At 46.7% G+C, this 20,357-nt stretch overlaps 2 protein-coding genes and 1 pseudogene across 4 annotated transcripts in view; 1 reads left to right on the top strand and 2 right to left on the bottom strand.

Annotated features, from left to right (window-relative positions):
* PFAS (phosphoribosylformylglycinamidine synthase) overlaps nt 1-19,068 on the top strand; it is a 47,283-nt gene extending 28,215 nt beyond the window's left edge. Inside the window, exons 23-30 of one of the 2 annotated variants that reach the window (XM_082195735.1) lie at nt 175-320; nt 3,642-3,852; nt 4,681-4,772; nt 6,323-6,437; nt 7,403-7,561; nt 9,285-9,437; nt 10,257-10,467; nt 18,608-19,068. In XM_082195735.1, the coding sequence (XP_082051861.1) occupies nt 175-320; nt 3,642-3,852; nt 4,681-4,772; nt 6,323-6,437; nt 7,403-7,561; nt 9,285-9,437; nt 10,257-10,467; nt 18,608-18,992 (1,472 nt within the window). In that variant the 3' untranslated portion in view covers nt 18,993-19,068. Of the gene's footprint in view, nt 1-174; nt 321-3,641; nt 3,853-4,680; nt 4,773-6,322; nt 6,438-7,402; nt 7,562-9,284; nt 9,438-10,256; nt 10,942-18,607 lie in introns of those variants that run through there. The other variant, XM_082195734.1, reaches the window with a different exon arrangement.
* LOC309515952 (histone H3.2) lies at nt 15,965-16,472 on the bottom strand (the record flags this gene model as incomplete). Its single annotated transcript, XM_082194278.1, has 1 exon — nt 15,965-16,472. The coding sequence occupies one exon, from the start codon at nt 16,470-16,472 to the stop codon at nt 16,062-16,064; it is 411 nt and encodes a 136-aa protein (XP_082050404.1). The 3' UTR covers nt 15,965-16,061.
* Nucleotides 17,718-18,353, bottom strand: LOC309517894 (histone H2A type 2-C pseudogene; annotated as a pseudogene). Its single transcript has one exon. The product of its transcript is annotated as a histone H2A type 2-C pseudogene (transcript).
* Nucleotides 19,069-20,357: the final 1,289 nt, after the last annotated feature.

Genomic DNA, 20,357 nt, shown 5'->3' with positions numbered 1-20,357 from the left:
TAAAGTTTATGCATTTTAGCTAAGGAGAAATGGGGATTTTGGTGCAGTTTAAAAACTGCCTGCACAGTCAGTTTTGGGGTTTGGGAAACCCATTCCTTCACTTCCCTTGTTGTTTCGCTTGTCCTTTTCCAGTTCCCTCCCCCTAACACAGCCGCGCTTCCTCTCTTCCCTTAGCCCTTGATGTCCTCTTTGCTGAGGAACTGGGCCTGATGCTGGAGGTGCCCCGTGCGGCGGCGGCCGACGTCTGCCAACGGTACCGGCGGGCTGGTGTGCGGTGCGTGCCAGTCGGGCATTCAGGCCCTCGGGGCCCTAATGCTATGGTGAGTGTGGACGTGAGCCCTGGGGGGCAGCAGTGGGGCTGGTGGGGGAAGAATTGCTTAAAGGGTTGCTGTTAGATATTATTTCCAGGCCACCTTTCAACCAAGAAAGACCCTCCGAGGCAGCTCACAAAGGACACCACACAAGCACAACCTTCGAGTAAAAAAACAAACAAACCCTTTCTAGTTATTTACTGCATTTATATCCAACCCCTTTTCTTCCCCTCTTCCTCCTTTTATCTGCACAACACGCCTGTGAGGGTAGGCTAGGCCGAGAGGCAGTAGCTGGCCCACGGTCACCCAGTGAGCTTCATGGTTCAACTATGGAACTCACTCCCACAGTGATGGGGAGCACAATTCCAATACGTTTCTGAGCACAATTCAAAGTGCTGGTGTTGACCTTTAAAGCCCTAAACGGCCTCGGCCCAGTAGACCTGAAGGAGCGTCTCCACCCCCATCATTCTGCCCAGACGCTGAGGTCCAGCGCCGAGGGCCTTCTGGCGGTTCCCTCATTGCGAGAAGCAAAGCTACAGGGAACCAGGCAGAGGGCCTTCTCGGTAGTGGCGCCCGCCCTGTGGAACGCCCTCCCATCAGATGTCAAAACGATAAACAACTACCTGACATTCAGAAGACATCTTAAGGCAGCCCTGTTCAGGGAAGTTTTTAATGTATGATATTTTAGTGTTTTTTGGTTTCTATGGAAGTCGCCCAGAGTGGCTGGGGATACCCAGCCAGATGGGCGGGGTACAAATAATAAATTATTATTATTATTATTATTATTATTATTATTATTATTATTATTATTATGGCCACCAACTTGGATGGTTCTATTATAAACAATATAAGATCTGTAAAATTTTATTAACTTTATTACAATTTAGAATATTCATTTAGACAACCTTAAAATATCAATAACTTCTTCTCTTTCCATCGTTCATTTTGCATACCATAAATCCCTGCATATTTTATATAAACTAAACCATTCAGTATTCCGTTATTACTTCCATCAAAACTTACTTACACTATTGAATTTATCCTAATGCTGCCAACGTTTTCAAGTGTACACAATTTCCCCCCATATATTCAATAAACATTTTCCATTCTTCTTTAAACGTATGTTCTTTTTGTTCTCTTATTCTATAAGTTAGATCAGCAAGCTACCCGTATTCGATCCGTTTAAGTTGCCATTCTTCTTTAGCTGGGACCTCACTCATTTTCCATTTTGGGGCTAACAGAACACAGGCCGCAGTAGTGGCCTACATAAATAGCCTTTCTTGACACCTGGGAATTTCCATCTGAATCATCGCCAACAAAAAGGACTCTGGTGTTTTTTTTGGGGGGAAAGGTGCTTTTAAACATTTTCCCCCAATTCATTATACAGTGGTACCTTGGGTTACAGATGCTTCAGGTTACAGACTCCGCTAACTCAGAAATAGTACCTCAGGTTAAGAACTTTGCTTCAGGATGAGAACAGAAATTGTGCTCCAGCGGCGCGGTGGCAGCAGAAGGCCCCATTAGCTAAAGTGGTGCTTCAGGTTAAGAACAGTTTCAGGTTAAGAGCGGACCTCCAGAACGAATTAAGTTCTTAGCACGAGGTACCACTGTAAATTGTTTCCCAATACTCTTTTACCCTTTCACAGGTCCACCACATACAAAGTGTTCTTCCAACTTGGATAATTTTAGAAGGGAATTAGACAAATTCACGGAGGAGAGGGCAACTGATAGGCCACTAGTCACAATGGCTAGGCTCTGCCCACAACAGTTGGAGGCAGCCGTTGCTTCTGAATACCAGTTGCTGGAAACCACAGCAGGGGAGAGGGCTCTTGCATTCAAATCCTGCTTGTTGGTTTCCTGAAGGCATGTTGTGAAAACTCCTGCAGCATGCTTGGCTTGATGGGCCTTTGGCCTGATCTGGGAGACTCCTCTTGTGTTCATGGCCAAGCAGGGACTTGGTCTTCCCACTTACTCCCCTCTTTATTTTTTAAATTTGCATTTTATTTATTTGTTAACATTCTTACATTACACCGGTAAACGTTGTCATATTACATTACAGGACTTACTACAATATAATTTCCAACATGTATACAAAAATTACTGTATTTTTCGCCCCATAAGACGCACTTTTTCCCCTCCAAAAATGAAGGGGAAATCGGGGTGCGTCTTATGGGGCGAATGCCTGCAAGCCTCGCGCGCCCGGCAGGAGGTCCCACCGGGTGCGCGAGGCTTGGGGCGGCAGCCTGTCGCCCGAAGCACGGGGAGCCCTCCGGAGGGCTCCCCCTGCTTCGGGCGAGTGTCTGCAAGCCTTGCGCACCCGGCAGGAGGTCCCACCGGGTGCGCGAGGCTTGGGGCGGCAGTGGACTGCTTGCGCGCACCTAGAAGCTTGGGGCGCGCTGAGCTCAGCACGCCCCAAGCTCCTGGTGTAGCGCAGCGATCCGCTAGCCCTGGGAGAGCCCCGCGGCTCTCCCAGGGCTAGCGGACTGCTTGCCGGCACGCAGAAGCTTGGGGCGCGCTGAGCTCCGCACGCCCCAAGCTCCTGGTGTAGCGTAGGGCACCTGGGGGGGAAATAATTTTTTTTCCCTTTATTTCCCCCCCAAAAAACTAGGTGCGTCTTATGGGCCGGTGCATCTTATGGGGCGAAAAATACGGTATATACAAATTTTATATACCGTATTTTTCGCTCTATAACACGCACCCGACCATAACACGCACGTAGGTTTAAGAGGAGGAAAATCCATAGGCATGCCACCCGTAGGCATTCCCTCCATAACACGCACATACATTTCCCCTTACTTTTTAGAAGGAAAAAAGTGAGTGTTATGGTGCAAAAAATACGGTACCTAGAAAGAAAATTAAAAAAAAAACAAAGAGAAAAAACAAAAACAATCCCCCCCAAAAAATCATATACATACCAACACACTAGACTTCCTGTCTATCCCGTTGTATATTCCTTTTTTACAAATGTATGTACTCTTATTATTGTATATTTCTTTGCAGTTTATCTAATACATTCCTATATCAATATGTGCTCTTAGTCTTATTTCTCAACTCCGTCTCACTCCAACGTCAATCAAATGCCAGCATAGATAGCGAACCTTTACTGTATTTTTGAACATATGTTTTATATCTATCCCACTTTTCCATAAATTTTTGTTTTGAATTGCCTCTCAGGGTGTTTGTTAACTGCGCCATTTCAGCAAATTCTTGTATCTTGTAATGCCAGTCCACTTACTCCCCTCTTTACGGTTTTTCCATCTCCCACTGACAATGCCCCCTGCTTTTGTTGTTGTTGTTGCTAATTTGCTGCCTTGTTGTGACGCTTTGCAGATCCAGGTCACCGTGAACGGCCAGGAAGTGTTGGCGGAAAAAGTGTCCACCTTGCGCGGCTGGTGGGAAGACACGAGCTTCCAGCTGGAGAGGCTGCAAGCCAACCCAGACTGTGTGGCCCAAGAAGAGGCAGGGCTGACCAAGCGCACGGAGCCCAGCTACAGCCTGACCTTTAACCCCCAGGAAGAACTTCCCCTGCTGCAGGAAATGGGTATGGGGCAGACCAGGGCCAAGAAGAGGGGTGGGGAAAGGGGGAGACCGCCTGGTACCTGAGTAAAGGTTGTTGACACATTGAAAGGAAGGAGCCTCACTTACCTAGGCAAATGAACTTCAGTTGGTCTACCCTGAATTGGGCTAGTGCTAGATACCATCCTGAGAAAAAGGAAATAGAGCTGTTGCCTGACCTCTTAGCACATTAATTTTAGCAAATTAATTGATTGCATTTGCATTTGGGTAAAAACAGTGGCGATGAAGTGAGAAGTGTATACTTTATTAGCTTTGGATAACACATGCATGAGTCCTGTAGCCATGATCTTAGGAGAGACATCCTTTTGCGAGAGGAAATGGGGGGTTCATTTTCTGAGATGTGATATTTGTAAGTACAGTCAAACCTCGGTTGTTGAACGTAATCCATTCTGGAAGTTCATTTGGCTTCCGAAATGTTCGACAACTGAGGTGTGGCTTCTGATTGGTTGCAGGAGCATCCTGCTCTCAAGCAGAAGCTGCGTCGGACGTTTGGCTTCCGAAAAATGTTCGAAAACCGGAGCGTTTACTTCCGGTTTTTTTGCATTTGGGAACCAAAATGTTCCAAAACAGAGGCATTCAGGAACCGAGGTTTGACTGTACCTGTATTAAAAATTACGTTTTAAAAAAACCCTGCCCATTTAATCAAGAACACTTTTTGAGTTGACTTAATCAGTAAGGCCACTTTTTTTAGTTGACTTTATTTTGAATTGTGAAATTGATGAATTGTTCATGGTAAAACCTTGCAGCCTAATCGTGAAGGGATGACAACAAACCGTGTCTCTTTTCCCCACAGCCATTCCTGCCCCCCGCGTAGCCATCCTTCGCGAAGAAGGGAGTAACGGGGACCGTGAAATGGTGGCGGCGCTCCTCATGGGTGGCTTCCAGGTGAGCAGAGCAGTGTGGATTTAGTGAAGGCATCCCCCACACGTGCTTTGAGATGAAGACCTCTAACCTAATAATGTCAGGAGAGCCCTGCAGGATCAGGCCCCAGGTCCAACTCCTCCAGCATCCTGTTCTCACAGCGACCAAGCCGATGTACTCTTCCCTCCTGTGATGGCACTTAGAGGCATAAAATGATCTCTGGCACTGGAGGTGGATCTCGGCCATTGGCTAGTGGAATAACTATGTCTTAGTTCAGCTGGAGTAAAGGCACAAGTCAGTTGTTGGTCATCAGGTGAGCTGTGCATAAGCAAGCTGCCAGCTAGCTCTGCGGAGGCTCTTTTTATTAGCACAATCTGCAAAACCAGTCAAATACATTCTGGACTGTGACCTTTACACATCTTCCAATCCCGAGATCGAGGGGTGGTACAAGGTTATTTTGGCACTGCGTCACTTTCCCCTTGCACAATGTTTAATCAAAAGAGACAAAGGTCACAGACAGGGCACAGCAGACTACTAAGAGAGCAAAAGGTTAAACAGAGGGCATGATGTTCAGACAGCTGAGGCCTGTCTGCAGGTGGAAGTGTGCTCCACACCTAGCGATCATTCCTTCATTCAGTGGTCGGCAAACTTAGGTCCCCCTGGGTTCTGGATCTGGCCCGTGCCGCAAAGCCAGAACCCGCCACGAAGCCGAGACTCCCGGCGATGGCGACGGGAGGAAGAGGCCGAGCAGCGGCGGCGGCGGCTCTGCGAATCAAACGCCATGCCTGGTTAACTCAGCGGCATTTGATTGGCAGAGGCGTGGTGTTTGATTGGCAGAGACGTTCTCATGCTGCCCTGAAGTAAACCAGGCGTGGTGTTTGATTGGCAGAGCCGCCGCCGCTTGGCCTTTTCCTCCCACCGCCGCCTCCGCCCTGGTGCTCCTGTGGGCCAGAGAACGGAGCGGACGAGCTCGCTCTGCCTACTCAGGAGAAGCAGTGGCAGTGGTGGCAGCCCCTGGGAAGGTAAACACAGTAGGTGGGGGTGGGAGGTGGGGAGGAGGACTACTTGCCCCCCTTGCCTCTTCTTCCAGCCCCCCCCCCGGTGCCACTTATACAGCCCTCCACAAGGTCTGAGGGACAGTGGACCGGCCTGCTGCTAAAAAAATTGCCGACCCCTGTCTTATTGATTTATTACACTTAACATACCATCTTTTCCTCTGAGGAGCTCAAGGTTTATATTCGTGGTTGTCCTCTTTCCCCATTTTATCCTCACAACAACCCTGTGAGGCAAGTTAGGCTGAGTGACCAGGCTGAGTGTGAGCTTCGTGGCTGAGTGAGGATTTGAACCCTGGTCTCCCAGCTCGTAGCCTGGCACTCTTAAGCACTATGCCACACTACATGGAGTAGGTTCGTTTAGATTAATGGACACAAGTCATTTCAGCGAGTCTCCTCTTGGTAGGACTTTAACATTGGATTTCACCGAAAAACTGAAGGAACACGAACCTCGCGCAAGGAGTTGGATCTCCTACCCGTAAAGGCCTCCTCTTTATTGTCTTCTCTCTGCCCTCACTTCAGGTCTGGGACCTCACCATGCAAGACCTCTGCTCGGGCGAGATGACGCTGGACTCCTTCCGTGGCCTGGTGTTCGTCGGAGGGTTCAGCTACGCGGATGTTTTGGGCTCTGCCAAAGGTCAGCCTGCCTCTAGCAAGGAACGGGGCCGTCCGCTTGCCTCGGGTCGAGGAATCATAGTATAGAATAGAATCATAGAGTTGGAAGAGACCACAAGGGCCATTGAGTCCAACCCCCTGCCAAGCAGGAAACACCATCAGAGCACTCCTGACATATGGTTGTCAAGCCTCTACTTAAAGACCTCCAAAGTAGGAGACTCCACCACACTCCTTGGCAGCAAATTCCACTGTCGAACAGCTCTTACTGTCAGGAAGTTCTTCCTAATGTTTAGGTGGAATCTTCTTTCTTGAAGTTTGGATCCATTGCTCCGTGTCCACTTCTCTGGAGCAGCAGAAAACAACCTTTCTCCCTCCTCTATGTGACATCCTTTTATATATTTGAACATGGCTATCATATCACCCCTTAACCTCCTCTTCTCCCGGCTAAACATGCCCAGCTCCCTTAGCCGTTCCTCATAAGGCATCGTTTCCAGGCCTTTGACCATTTTGGTTGCCCTCCTCTGGACACGTTCCAGTTTGTCAGTGTCCTTGAATTGTGGTGCCCAGAACTGGACACAGTACTCCAGATGAGGTCTGACCAGAACAGAATACAGTGGCACTATTACTTCCCTTGATCTAGATGCTATACTCCTATTGATGCAGCCCAGAATTGCATTGGCTTTTTTAGCTGCCGCGTCACACTGTTGGCTCATGTCAAGTTTGTGGTCAACCAAGACTCCTAGATCCTTTTCACATGTACTGCTCTCAAGCCAGGTGTCACCCATCTTCCACCCAAGCTTCCACCCAATCTTGTGGCAAGGGATGGCGGCCTTGTTGCTGGGGTTTTGGCAGGGGATTCCTACCTGCCTCACGCTCTTTGGGAGATGCTGTTGCCGCTGATGCCACGATAGCTGTTGGGTCTTTGGCGTGCGGTCCAGAAGCGCTTGCAAAATCCAGACAATTCATCTCCTTTTTTCTTGCTTGCAGGCTGGGCAGCTTCGGTGACCTTTAACCGCAGGGCGCAGGCTCAGTTCCAGGCCTTTCATCGGCGCAGAGACACCTTCAGCCTGGGCATCTGCAATGGCTGCCAGCTGATGGGACTGCTAGGCTGGGTGGGGACCAAGAGCGCTGATGTGCAAGACGAAGGTAAGCGAGTTGGTAGTGGAACGGACTCCCTTGGAAGATGGTGCCCTCTCCTTCACTGGGGGCTTTGAATCAAAGATTGGATGGCCATCTGTTGGGGGCTTTTTACAGTGGTACCTGGGGTTACATACGCTTCAGGTTACAGACTCCCCTAACCCAGAAATAGTACCTTGGATTAAGAACTTTGTTTCAAGATGAGAACAGAAATCACACGGCGGTTGTGCGGCAGCAGCAGGAGGCCCCATTAGCTAAAGTGGTGCTTCAGGTTAAGAACAGTTTCAGGTTAAGAACAGACCTCCGGAACGAATTAAGTACTTAACCCGAGGTACCACTGAAGTTGTGATTCCTGCTTTGCAGGGGTTTTGGGTTAGGGGACCCTTCATGATTCCAGGATACTTGGAGTGTCGGTATCCTTGCTTTGCACCCTGAATGATGCTCTGACCAGAAGTGGATTGAGGTAAGGTTACCAGACGTCCCTGTTTCCCGGGGACAGTCCCCCGATTTACAAATCAGTCCCCATACAAAATCCATTGAAATTGAAAAGTGTCCCCGGATTCATTGAAAAAAAATCTGGTAACCTTAGTTTGAGGATCCTGGGAAACATTGGCCTGCAAGTGCTCCAATTGGAGAACAGTCTTTACCAAAGGTGTCACTCAAACTCGGGACGAAAAGGAGAAATGCGCTAAGAGGAAGGCACGCTTGGAAAACCCTCACCGTGATCAACTCCCACCCAGAAACCTATGTCCCCACTGTGGAAGGATGTGTGGAGCCAGGATTGGCATCCACAGTCACTTACGGACTCACTTTTAAAACTGTGTTTGTGGAAGACAATCTTCCTCGGCTACGAGTGATCGCCAAAGAGGTTTGAGGATGGTGCAACTGGTTCGGCCGCAACGGGTACCGCACAACAGTAATGCTGTAGAACGGAGCACAAAAGGAAGGGCCGGTGCTGAATTTTAGCATTGTAGAGGATGCCCCTGAAATCTGAGAACTGCCACTGCTCTGGTGTTGGCACGGGTGACAGATCTTGAATTGTGGCATTTCCGGTTACAATCCTAACCTTGTCTGCTCAGAAATAAGTGGTGGCTGGTGCCCCTTGGTAGAAGGCAGAGAGGCAAACTCTGTGCAGCCAGCGCCAGTGGACAGGCAGAGCCAGCAAATTCTAATTTTGACCCCATCATGTTCCCTGCTCCTTGCAAGGGCAACACTGAGACTCAGGAGGAGGAGGGAGCTGAGAGCCAGGGGCGCCCCCTGGACTGTATGTAAATAAGGAGAGGGGCAAGTGGGGGCAGAATTTGTTTGGTTGGGCAACACCCTGTTTGCCCTAATGGACCAGGGAAGCGAGATTAGACCTGCAGCCTTAAATCTGTAAGAAATCAATTTTTTTTGCGTGCACTTTGGAACTCCTTGCCTCATGATATAGGCAGGCAGCTTCACTGTACTCTTATCCGTGCCTGCTAAAAACTTAAGTGCTTTGGCAAGCCTCTCCAGGTATGTAGAACATTGACACATGTTTTAATGTTTCCAGCTTATTGCTGATATTAATCATTCTTTTATTTTTAAAAAAATACTTGCTTCGGCTGTTTTTTACTGACAATGTCATTGTTTTATTTAAACCACGTTGAGATTTGTTTGGGGTTTCTTTTTTTACAACCAAGCAGTATGTAAATCATATGAAATAAAAAAAAAGATATAAAAGTTTTCTTGATCTTGGTTATTATTCCAGGTGGCGCCATCCAGCCAGGTGTGCTGCTGAGTCCCAACAATTCTGGGCGCTTTGAGTCTCGTTTTGTGAGCGTCGGCATCGAGGAGAGTCCGGCGCTGATGCTTCGGGGCATGGCTGGTTCTACCCTGGGCATCTGGGTGGCACATGGAGAAGGTAATCCTTTTTAAAAAAAATTGAGTGGGGTGGGGAGAGGGTTAATAATTAGGTTTAGAAAAACCTTCTTTGCAAGTACTGGAAATGGGGATAAAGCACCAATGATTTCTGAAAAGCATAAAAAAAATTAAGGGGTTATACAGTAATATGTAAAATGACAAATTATATTTATTTTAGAGACAGGAATTAAACATGCTTGATTGATAGATAAAATGTTTGCAGTTTTAACTGGCTATCTGTAATGTTTGAAGAAATGTATTCAAAATGTTGCCCTTAGAGCTCTGGTGCATGTAACAGCGTTGACTTTTAATAACATAATTACAATAATTAATAAGCTTCAGTACTGGGAGCTGGAGGACGCCTTTTTCATTTTTTAAACATTTCCATTTTTTAAGAGAACACAGAAGCATGCAAATATGAAAAAACCAAGACATAAAGCTCAAAATGCAAGAAGCTAAACAATGCACACTCTTTATCAAGAGGAGCTATTGGGAATGGGGTTAAGAGAAAAGAAACCTTTTTTCAAGTCCAGTGATCCCTCTGACTTATGCTAACACCACTGCCAGACCTTGTGTGCGTGTGCATGTTTTCCTGGGGAAAATTCTATTCCAGTAAGAAATCCCCCCTGGTTTGTTTGTTTTTAGAATTCAACACAAAGCATTGAGAAACCTGCCTTGTTCATGTGGCTTTGTGGCCGCATTTGCAATTTCCTACTAGACTGAGAGAAATCTAGGCTGGTCAATGGAGAGAGGCTGCCGCATAAATATTGTGAGAGTCCACGACTCATCACTCACCTTTCCCCCCTTCCTCTTCCTGCAGGTCGGATGCGATTCCGCTCAGATGAAGTCCTGGACCAAGTGCGCTCTGCCCGCTTGGCGCCTCTCCGCTACGTGGATGACCAGGGTTTGCCAACTGAGGAGTACCCTATGAATCCCAATGGGTCTCCACTGGGCATTGCGGGCATTTGCTCTCCCGATGGGCGCCACTTGGCGATGATGCCTCACCCTGAGCGATGTGTCCTTCCCTGGCAGTGGCCTTGGATGCCCGCCTCCTGGCGCCAGTCTCTGAAGGTCTCCCCGTGGCTCCGCATGTTCCAGAATGCCTGCGAGTGGTGCTTGCGCTATCCCCAGGGCCAGCCTTGACCTTGCTTTCCGCTGCCTTTCTGAAAACTTTCTACACCCACTCACAAGCTAACACTGCACCATCAATTGCAAGCTGGACTAGACTAGATTAGACACGGTCCCTGTGCTGTGGATGCAAAACTTTCCAGTGCTGTTATCCTCATACATAGTCTAGGTCCCTAGCCCCCCCCCCCCGCCCGCAACACATTTGAATGAACTTAGGGAGGGGGTCAAGGAAGAATGTATGTGCAGTCCCTCCAGTGGGCACAGGGGGGCGACATTGTGCAATAAATAAGTTGGTTTGTACCAATCCAATTGTGGAACAACATGGGACCAATGGAGTTTCTATATTGCCAATAAAAGCAAATTTGAATTTAGAAATACGCACCTGTGTGTCTGTGGCCTGTTTTTGTTTTCCTTTGTAAACTAGAAAAGAAAATCCCAGATGTGAGTATGAGTGTACTGAATTGTTTCATTTACTTGAGTTAACTGCCCAGTGGTCCACAGCATTCATCTATTAATTAATTAATTAATTAATTACCGGGAAATAAATATATATTAAATTTAATGTTTAGTAAACCAAGGTTTACAGGCTAACATGCCCACTGCCATTTGAACCCAGTCTTCTAGCCACAGGGTTCCCCCCGTTCCGCTCAATCAACAGTCTAACCCTCTGAAAGGATATTGTCAAGGTTGGTGGAAAGTCAAGTGGCAAAATGAAGCTGTTGGCTACAACTTCTCACTCCCAAAGGCAAAATACATGGGAAAATCTGTAATATAGGAAAAGGCATAAATCTCAAATTACCAAATTAAAAAAATAAAAATAAAACACACATTTTAAAAAATCAGTAATGCCGAAGAAGGGAAAATGCAATGTTACAGTGAGATGCATAGTAGCTGAAGTCGAAATAGGCCATTTATTGGATCTGTTATAAGGCACTCCTTTGTTAACAACAAAAGAATAGCTGCACTGGATCAGGAATAAGATCCATCTAGTCTAAAACTCCATTTCCATTGTGGCCAGCCAGATGTAACAGGAAGGGCGGTAGAGCATCTTCCTTGCATGCAAGAAGTCCCAAGAAGTCAGTGTGGACAATACTGAGCTAGATGGTGGTCTGACTCTCTGTAAAGGCAGCTTCTTAATGTTTCCATGCCACTTAGCAGCTCATGAGGAGGATGTGAAGGCAACAGTCCTCCACCGGTGTCTGTTGGCATTTGACCACAGGTTTTTGAGGTTCTATACAGGAATCTGGTTCTTCTCTCATATTATTTGCTGTTCCTGTGCTCAGAAAGGAAAAAATCAAGCCTTTGAAGGACCAAAGCCCTCAATTTCATGCAGAGCTTCTGATCTCATAAATCAGATGTACATGGAGCAAAGGCACAGAGATCCCAAGAAATCCAGTTAGTCATACACTGAAAGGCCTTGGACCAATCACTCCTTAATGTTTCCGGCCTCGACTGGTTGCTCCTCTGCAGGTGCTTGACTGACTTCTTTGTGGGGTTTTTGTTTGAAAACAAGGAGCCACAAATGGAAGAGAGGGCAGGTGGAGGCAAATGAGGGTTGGACAAGTATGGATGAATGCCGTCCACCCAGGAGCAAAAGAGACAACTCGGCTATGAAGCTCACTGGGGGACCTTTCAGCCCTAACCTACCTCACAGGGTTGTTGTGAGGATGAAATCAGGGAGAACCACTATAATTGTGGAGGAAAGATGGGATATAATTGAAATAAACACCAGTTCAAAACGCCTTGTAATTATATAAACAACTACCTGACATTCAGAAGACATCTTAAGGCAGCCCTGTTCAGTTTTTAATGTGTGACACCTTAGTGTCTTTTTTGTCTTTGTGGAAGCCGCCCAGAGTGGCTGGGGAAACCCAGCCAGATGGGCGGAGTACAAATAAATTATTATTATTATTATTATTATTATTATTATTATTATTATTATTATTATTATTTGCAAATACCTTAAGGGTTCTTTTTTAAAAAAGGGGGGTGAGGTTGATGCTCTCCCCTAGAAGAATAAATAATATTGAGAGCAGGCCAGAAATAAAAATAAAACCACATTATAAACCCATTATTTCCCTAATCTGACTGAATCAGACCTCTGCAGGGACCCTCATAGGCGATGGATGGAGGATCCAAGCGTGCTCAACCGACGCACCGCCGTCTGACTTTTACGCTGCTAAAAATATTTGCAACTGCTAAGCACATTGAGTGTGTATATTGTAGTATGTAGTTATGGGAGCTTCAAAAAGCAAGCGGCCGGTTAGCTCAGTTGGTTAGAGCGTGGTGCTAATAACGCCAAGGTCGCGGGTTCGATCCCCGTACGGGCCAGCTGTGATTTACCCTTTTGTTAAAATAAAAAAATGCTACCTTATGAACTTTCTCGTCATTTCACAGTAGGAAGTTGTACCCTTTGATGCAGTTCCAAAGGTGCTGGTAAGCACTAAAGTGGGGAGAGAAGGGATCGGAGCGTTGGGGTTCATCGTCCTAAAATGTAGAATACTGTACTGCATACAGATTATTGCTCTTTTTCCATTGCATATTCTGTTTCTTCCACGTCGCTTTGAGTTAGATCATAAAATTCTGGCGAAACAACAGTGTCGCTCGTGCATTATACCACCTGCTTTAATTGCTGTGGAACTGGAAAAGCAGAAAGAAGTCGTTGTTTGTAGCTTCCACACGTACTTCTCAATCTTCCATCCCCTTTGACTTTTTCAATCAATTTCAATTAAAAAAGACAGCGCTTTGGTTCCACTGGGGCTCGAACCCAGGACCTTCTGCGTGTAAAGCAGACGTGATAACCACTACACTATGGAACCCATGACAGGAAGAAAGGTGGTATTTTCCAACTTATAAGAAATGTTAATGTTTTTAAAAGGGATGATTGCAAAGTTGTAGCAGCTGACTTAGTAAACAGGCTTCCCAGCTGATATCAAATACAGTAATCACAAAGACATGACACAACCTTAGAATAAACACGCGGCTGTTTTGAGCAAAAGGAAGCATCCCGAGAACTCCTACCGGAAGAGACGAGGTGGCCGAGTGGTTAAGGCGATGGACTGCTAATCCATTGTGCTCTGCACGCGTGGGTTCGAATCCCACCTTCGTCGACGCTGGTTTTTCCTTTTTTGCTATTTCTTTCATTTGTCTGTCATTCCCACAGGCGAAACCATTCTGAGCTCCCGCCCGCCCCGACTTTCTTAAGCAAACCAACATAAAGGTTAGAGATGTTTTCCTGTGTGGTGATATGACTTTCCCTTCCCATAAATTTCGTTATTTGGGCAGTGATGTCTACAAAATAGTCAACGTGTTTATTTGCAGCCCAATACCAGAATTGGAGAAGACACGGTGAATCTGGAGGCATGCTCTATGCCTGAAATTTGTTCCTGATTTGTTACAGTTCTCTGTATGTGCTCAGAGAACTTCTCACCTCAACTGCTAAGCGCAGCTGTGACTTCTGTTGATCATGCATCAGCAAGCATCACGCAAATGCAGTTTTCAAACTCTTGCTCTGCCTTGCAAGTATAATAACTATTATTATTATTATTATTATTATTATTAATAATAATCCCTCGATTCCAAGGGAGCCCAGATCATAGCAAGTTAAAAAGATACAACCACGTGGAGATGGTGTGATGTGATTTAATAAAAGCAGCAACCATCACAATAGCAATAGATCGATGTCTTCAACGGTGAATGTAAAAGGCAAGGGCAAAGATGGGATTTTTACACAGGCAGAGCTTCTCTTTAATGGAGAAACGATAGAGAAATGACGTCCCGCAGCGCCCGCAATGTTACAGAAATCTAATAAACTGCGTGCACAGGCCTTTCAAATTGCCGCCGCGCACACAAACGTCATGACTTTGTAAGGCTGTCTAAGGAACGTTACTTCCACAAGCAGAGTGGCGCAGCGGAAGCGTGCTGGGCCCATAACCCAGAGGTCGATGGATCGAAACCATCCTCTGCTAAAAGTAATTTTTACTTAAGAAAAAATTGGATGAATTTAAGTTGTTGCAATTCACAGGCTTGTCTTCAAGCTTCAAAATCGTGTGTGGATTTATGAGTCATCGTCAAAGGCTATAAGGAATTTGCTAAACTCCCGTTTACCCTGCAGACCATCAATGCACTTAAAACGACCTTTTCCTCTTTCAGCCCTGCTTAGATTTTATTTCACATCGAAATGTCTGTGCTATTCTTAACAGCACCGAAAGTTGTGGCAGCCTAAAACTCTCCCACTTCTTAGAAAGACCATCCTTAGCCTCCTCCTCACGAGTGTGGGTGACAATGAATGATGCTCTCCTCTCTTCTATGAAGACGGAAAAGTCCTCTGCACGTGACCAATGAACTTTTCCCATGTTTATTTACATGCATTGCAGCAGGGTAGAAAACTGGTCCTGCTTCTTCAGCAATAACCCATCGTGAAGCATTTTAAACTATACAGCGCCACCGTGTGGGCGATAGGTTTCCTTCATTGCGATAGATTTCCCCTCCCCACGCTGGGGACTAAATGGCTGCCGCCGCCTCCTCCGCAGATTAAGGGGAAAGGAAACTGGGGAAAGAAAGACCGTTTTCACAGAGGGTGATTCTTGCTAACAAGTTGATTTATCAGCTGATCCTCACTGTTGTAACACATGACTCACTATCTATCTTAAACCAATGCATTATTATGTAATATACTTTCTTCAACAAAGAAACCCCCTTTCTTAAATAGTCAGGATGGCCGAGCGGTCTAAGGCGCTGCGTTCAGGTCGCAGTCTCCTCTGGAGGCGTGGGTTCGAATCCCACTTCTGACAAGCTAGCTTTTATTGGTCAGATATATTACGGGCAATCAGGACTCACCAGGTTATTACGGCATTTAGGGGACGATATACAAGACATTAATGTTTTTCACCTGGCATTCCTCTCTGCATTACATTGCCATGCAAAACGCCGGATCACTTCATGAGAGGAATGTGTGCTGCTCTCTAAAAGGAAATAAATGTTGGCATTACAGCAGTTATAGTTTTAAAGCTGCCCATGAGTACTTATGCCTGTGAAAAAGAGGCTGCCTTGAGCTTCAAATCTACATTGGGGTGGGGAAGCCAGGAACTGCTTTAAAATTGCAATGTTTCCACCCTGAGCCAATGTTATTTATGTAACCGCTTATTTAGCTTCCTGCAATTAAGCTGCTTAGCGTGTTTACTTTAGTGTGTTTAGCGTGTTAGAAAAATGGAAAAAAGCAGGGCGGTGGAATTTACTAGCTTAAGAGTTCCATAGAGGCTTGAAACTCCTAAATGCACTGTTTCAATGTAGTGCATAGTTACTAAAGAGAACTAGAAAACCCAGATTATTCAAATTATTGCAACTAAAGATCAAGAATCGAACAGATATCCGACAGTGGCAAGAGGTAATTTAGCATCGTGCGAGCTCTTTTCCAAGACCATGTGGTGGCTCTTAAAAGAGCCTTTGTGGTTGAAGCAGAATTCGTGTTCTGGGGACGCAGGCGGGCGGACGCTTCTTAGGCTCTCTCTCCGCGGATGCGCCTGGCGAGCTGGATGTCTTTGGGCATGATGGTGACGCGCTTGGCGTGGATGGCGCACAGGTTGGTGTCCTCGAACAGGCCCACCAGGTAAGCCTCGCTCGCCTCCTGCAGAGCCATCACGGCCGAGCTCTGGAAGCGCAGGTCCGTCTTGAAGTCCTGCGCGATCTCGCGCACCAGGCGCTGGAAAGGCAGCTTGCGGATCAGCAGCTCCGTCGACTTCTGGTAGCGGCGGATCTCGCGCAGCGCCACGGTGCCCGGCCGGTAGCGGTGGGGCTTCTTCACTCCGCCCGTGGCCGGCGCGCTCTTCCGGGCGGCTTTGGTCGCCAGCTGCTTGCGAGGCGCCTTCCCGCCAGTCGACTTGCGAGCTGTCTGCTTCGTGCGGGCCATCTTCTTCTTCACACGGGTAGAAGCTCTTCAGGCAAGAACGAGAAAGAAATGAAGCCAAGGGGTCTTTGGACCGTCTTTTTATAGCCAGCGGCTGCGTCCTGATTGGCTGAATGAGGTCAGGGGACCGTTGCAGAATTTGAATTTCCCGGGCTAGGAATTGATTGGATAGACTTTGCAGCACCGCCCTTCGCCCTTCCGCTCCTTCCCAAGGTTTTATTTCCTAGATGGAAATGCAATGCTATAAGAAATATAGGGATTAAAGTGGTTTATTCTTTTCCTCCTCCCCCACCCCGCTCTCGGAAAACATCTTAAAAGTAGGGTTTTCAAAACATGCCCACCTCACCGCAGCACTTAGCCGTAAAAATAGGTGAAGTGTAGGACCCGGAATGTTAAACTACAGTGGTGGATTTCAGTAGAGTAAGCTTGATACGGGGCATTGCATAACATACATCGAAGACTGATTGGATGCCTTAATAAATTGGTGAAAGCTGTTGTGTTGCTTTGCACGCTTTCTTAGGAGTAAACTGCACTGGGCTGAGCGAGACTTCTCCATAGACATTCAAAGAATCGGGCTCCAAGTCTTTATTGCAGCTCGTCTGCAACCCTATACCCACTTTCCTGGGAACAAAGTTCATTGACATCGGGCACTTTCTTCTAAAGACTGAATTGCTTTAGCCTTACTAAAGAAACTGAGTTGCCAGATAATCTACCCCCTGTTAACGGATAATTTGAAAGCCGCGCCTTAACGTGTGATTGGCTACTCAAGGGCCCCCTCCCTCAAAATCCCGCGGGGTTTCTTTCATTTGAAATTGCCGCCAAAACGGTTTTATGCTTTCAAAACGTGGATTTCACAATTGTGTTCGTCTCGTAATCCTGCAAGTCTGCGCAGTTGCACAATATAACATCTCCATGATTAGGTTACTCACAGCGGAATGGGTTAGGTTTGCAACTACGCTCATGAAATTCGACCATGAGTGGAAGCTTTCATTGAAGGGAGAATTTAAGTGGCAAATTCAAAAACATTTTATCCTTTCACTCACAACAGCCTTCTAGTAACTTTTAAGAGTGGCATGTGATATAGCAGAAGCCTACATAGTTCTAGCTTTCTTTTCACTGCAACAGAGTAGCGCAGATCATATTATTTAAATTGTATCATGTGTATTGGCCTTGAAACATTTTTCTACACCTGCTTAAGACAAGGACGCCCGGTTTCAAACGGCAACAGTAAAAAAACCTAAGTTTCATATGATCAAAGCTCTTTATGAAATTGTGGGTGGCTCTTAAAAGAGCCTTTGTGGGGGTTTTTCTGCTGTAGTTCCGATGAAACGCGATCTATTTTCCTTTTGCCTTGTGGCTCTCGGTTTTCTTGGGCAACAGCACAGCCTGGATGTTAGGGAGGACGCCTCCTTGAGCAATGGTGACTTTGCCCAGCAGCTTGTTCAGCTCCTCGTCGTTGCGAATGGCGAGCTGCAAGTGGCGAGGGATGATCCTAGTCTTCTTGTTGTCCCGGGCAGCGTTGCCGGCCAACTCCAAGATCTCAGCAGTCAGGTACTCCAGCACAGCAGCCAAGTAGACGGGCGCTCCGGCCCCGACGCGCTCTGCGTAGTTCCCTTTCCGCAGAAGACGGTGCACACGACCCACGGGGAACTGGAGCCCGGCACGAGAAGAGCGAGTCTTGGCCTTGGCACGAGCCTTGCCTCCTTGCTTTCCACGTCCAGACATGATGCTAGTTTCAAAAGAGTATAAAGCTCACGATTCCCAGTAGACAGAACACAAGCTGAGAAACAAGTGCGCTCCTCGGCCTTTTATTCAGTCCTGCGGATTGTAAGTGCGCATTCCCATTGGTTAGCTTTCGAGTTTCACCCTATCTGTCCAATTGGAAGGCCGGTGCTGTTTGCTACCCAATAGGCAGACGACATTTATGCCATCCAATAGAAATCAAAGTTTTAGAATTCTACTATTTGCATGTAACAATCTAATCGTCCAATAGGCGTCTCTGGTTTCTGAGCCAATGAGAATTCGAGTGTTTCAATCCCGCGATTAGCATGGAAGCCGTATAAATACAGGACGCTCAGCAGCTGCCTTCATTTCTTCTCGAATTTCCGGTTGTTTCGCCTGTGATTGAGTGAGTACAGCATCATGCCTGAGCCGGCCAAGTCAGCTCCCGCGGCCAAGAAGGGCTCCAAGAAGGCCGTCACCAAGACCCAGAAGAAGGGCGACAAGAAGCGCAAGAAGAGCCGCAAGGAGAGCTACTCCATCTACGTTTACAAGGTGCTCAAGCAAGTCCACCCCGACACGGGCATCTCGTCCAAGGCCATGAGCATCATGAACTCCTTCGTCAACGACATCTTCGAGCGCATCGCGGCCGAGGCTTCCCGCCTGGCGCACTACAACAAGCGCTCCACCATCACCTCCCGGGAGATCCAGACCGCCGTCAGGCTCCTGCTGCCCGGAGAGCTCGCCAAGCACGCCGTCTCCGAGGGCACCAAGGCCGTCACCAAGTACACCAGCTCCAAGTGAATTTCGCCTCCTCACACATACCCAAAGGCTCTTTTAAGAGCCACCCACTTTTTCATAAAAAGAGCTGTTACGACTACGTATTTTTTAATTTTGTTCTTTAATTCTTTTAATTGCATTTCTAAAGTGCAGGGTGGTTTACAATATAGCAAGGTAACCAACAGTTCCCCGCCGCAAGCTTTAAAGGCCATAGATTTCTTCATTTGTCAAAAAGGGCTGAAAAAGCAGCTATGTTTTTGCCTGCAGCCTAAACAAGATAACTAACAAAGGTGGCGGGCGAGCCTGAGGGCAGCATTGAACAAACGTATCCTTACAGTAAGAAGACTTTAAGGAGTGTTGTGCCGCACATCAGCTAATATCTTAATAGGAGTTTTAAGAGTGAGAGTCGGGACCTTGTCCCTCTCATTTTAATAAGAAAGCTGATTTCTATATTCCTCATAAGTTTATGGCTAGGCTATGCTGCAACTTCAACGAATTTGATCTTACAGTTAATATACTACAGCCCCTTCTTATTTGGCTATATTAATGGCAGATAATGGTATCTACTGCACTTCCGCATCAGTGGCAGTCGACAGTCTAAATCCCAAGTTGCTGGGGAGCAGCGTAAGACAGCGTTTAAAATGCATTCTGTCTCTTTAACCATGGTTGCAGTAAGTTGCCAACCCTAGAAAGAAGCATTAGGGCCGGTTTATTTGACAACCCAGTAAATAAGGCTTGGTTAGAGACGTTTATGCTTATGACATAGTCATATCCGCTTTGGAAAATTCGTATCCTTCCTCTTCTCTTTCATCCTTTCTTTTGATGAGGTTTCAATGTCACGCTTCCGTGTTACGGAAAAGCGCTGCAGTGATAAATTCGCATATGGATAGCTCTATTCTCCAGAGACGTTAACTGTACAAGGAGTACAGAGTTACAGCAACACGTGACTATTGCAGATTAATTCCTTCTAGTTTGGGTCTGCCACAGATACATATTGGCCGCAAATTGAGTAGCCCTGCCTGGTCTTTTTTCAAAAAAAAACACCACCATGTTGTTGTGTGGTCTGCAAGCTTGCTAGAGACCTTAGTTGTGGGAGGGAGCACGATTATTATGTCCTTTGCACACCCTAACTGGAGTGTTTTATTTTTCCGTGAAAAAACTCGAGGCAATTTCAGTTTCAGTGAATATTCTTGGTATCCCTGCTGAAAGGCGTCCAATTTCCTTGTTTCTTGTCTTTTGGCGCCGCCTTGTGATGTGATTTTCAAAAACAAGGCGCAGGATGTAAGAGCGTTTCCACATGGAAAGAATGAGCAATGTGCAGCTGGCCGGTTAGCTCAGTTGGTTAGAGCGTGGTGCTAATAACGCCAAGGTCGCGGGTTCGATCCCCAT

The sequence above is a fragment of the Podarcis vaucheri genome, assembly GCF_965113315.1.
Source record: "Podarcis vaucheri genome assembly, chromosome: 13".
In the NCBI taxonomy this organism is placed as follows: Eukaryota; Metazoa; Chordata; class Lepidosauria; order Squamata; family Lacertidae; genus Podarcis; species Podarcis vaucheri.
Note: the sequence above shows the minus strand (reverse complement) of the source record. Positions and strands in the feature narration are given on the sequence as shown.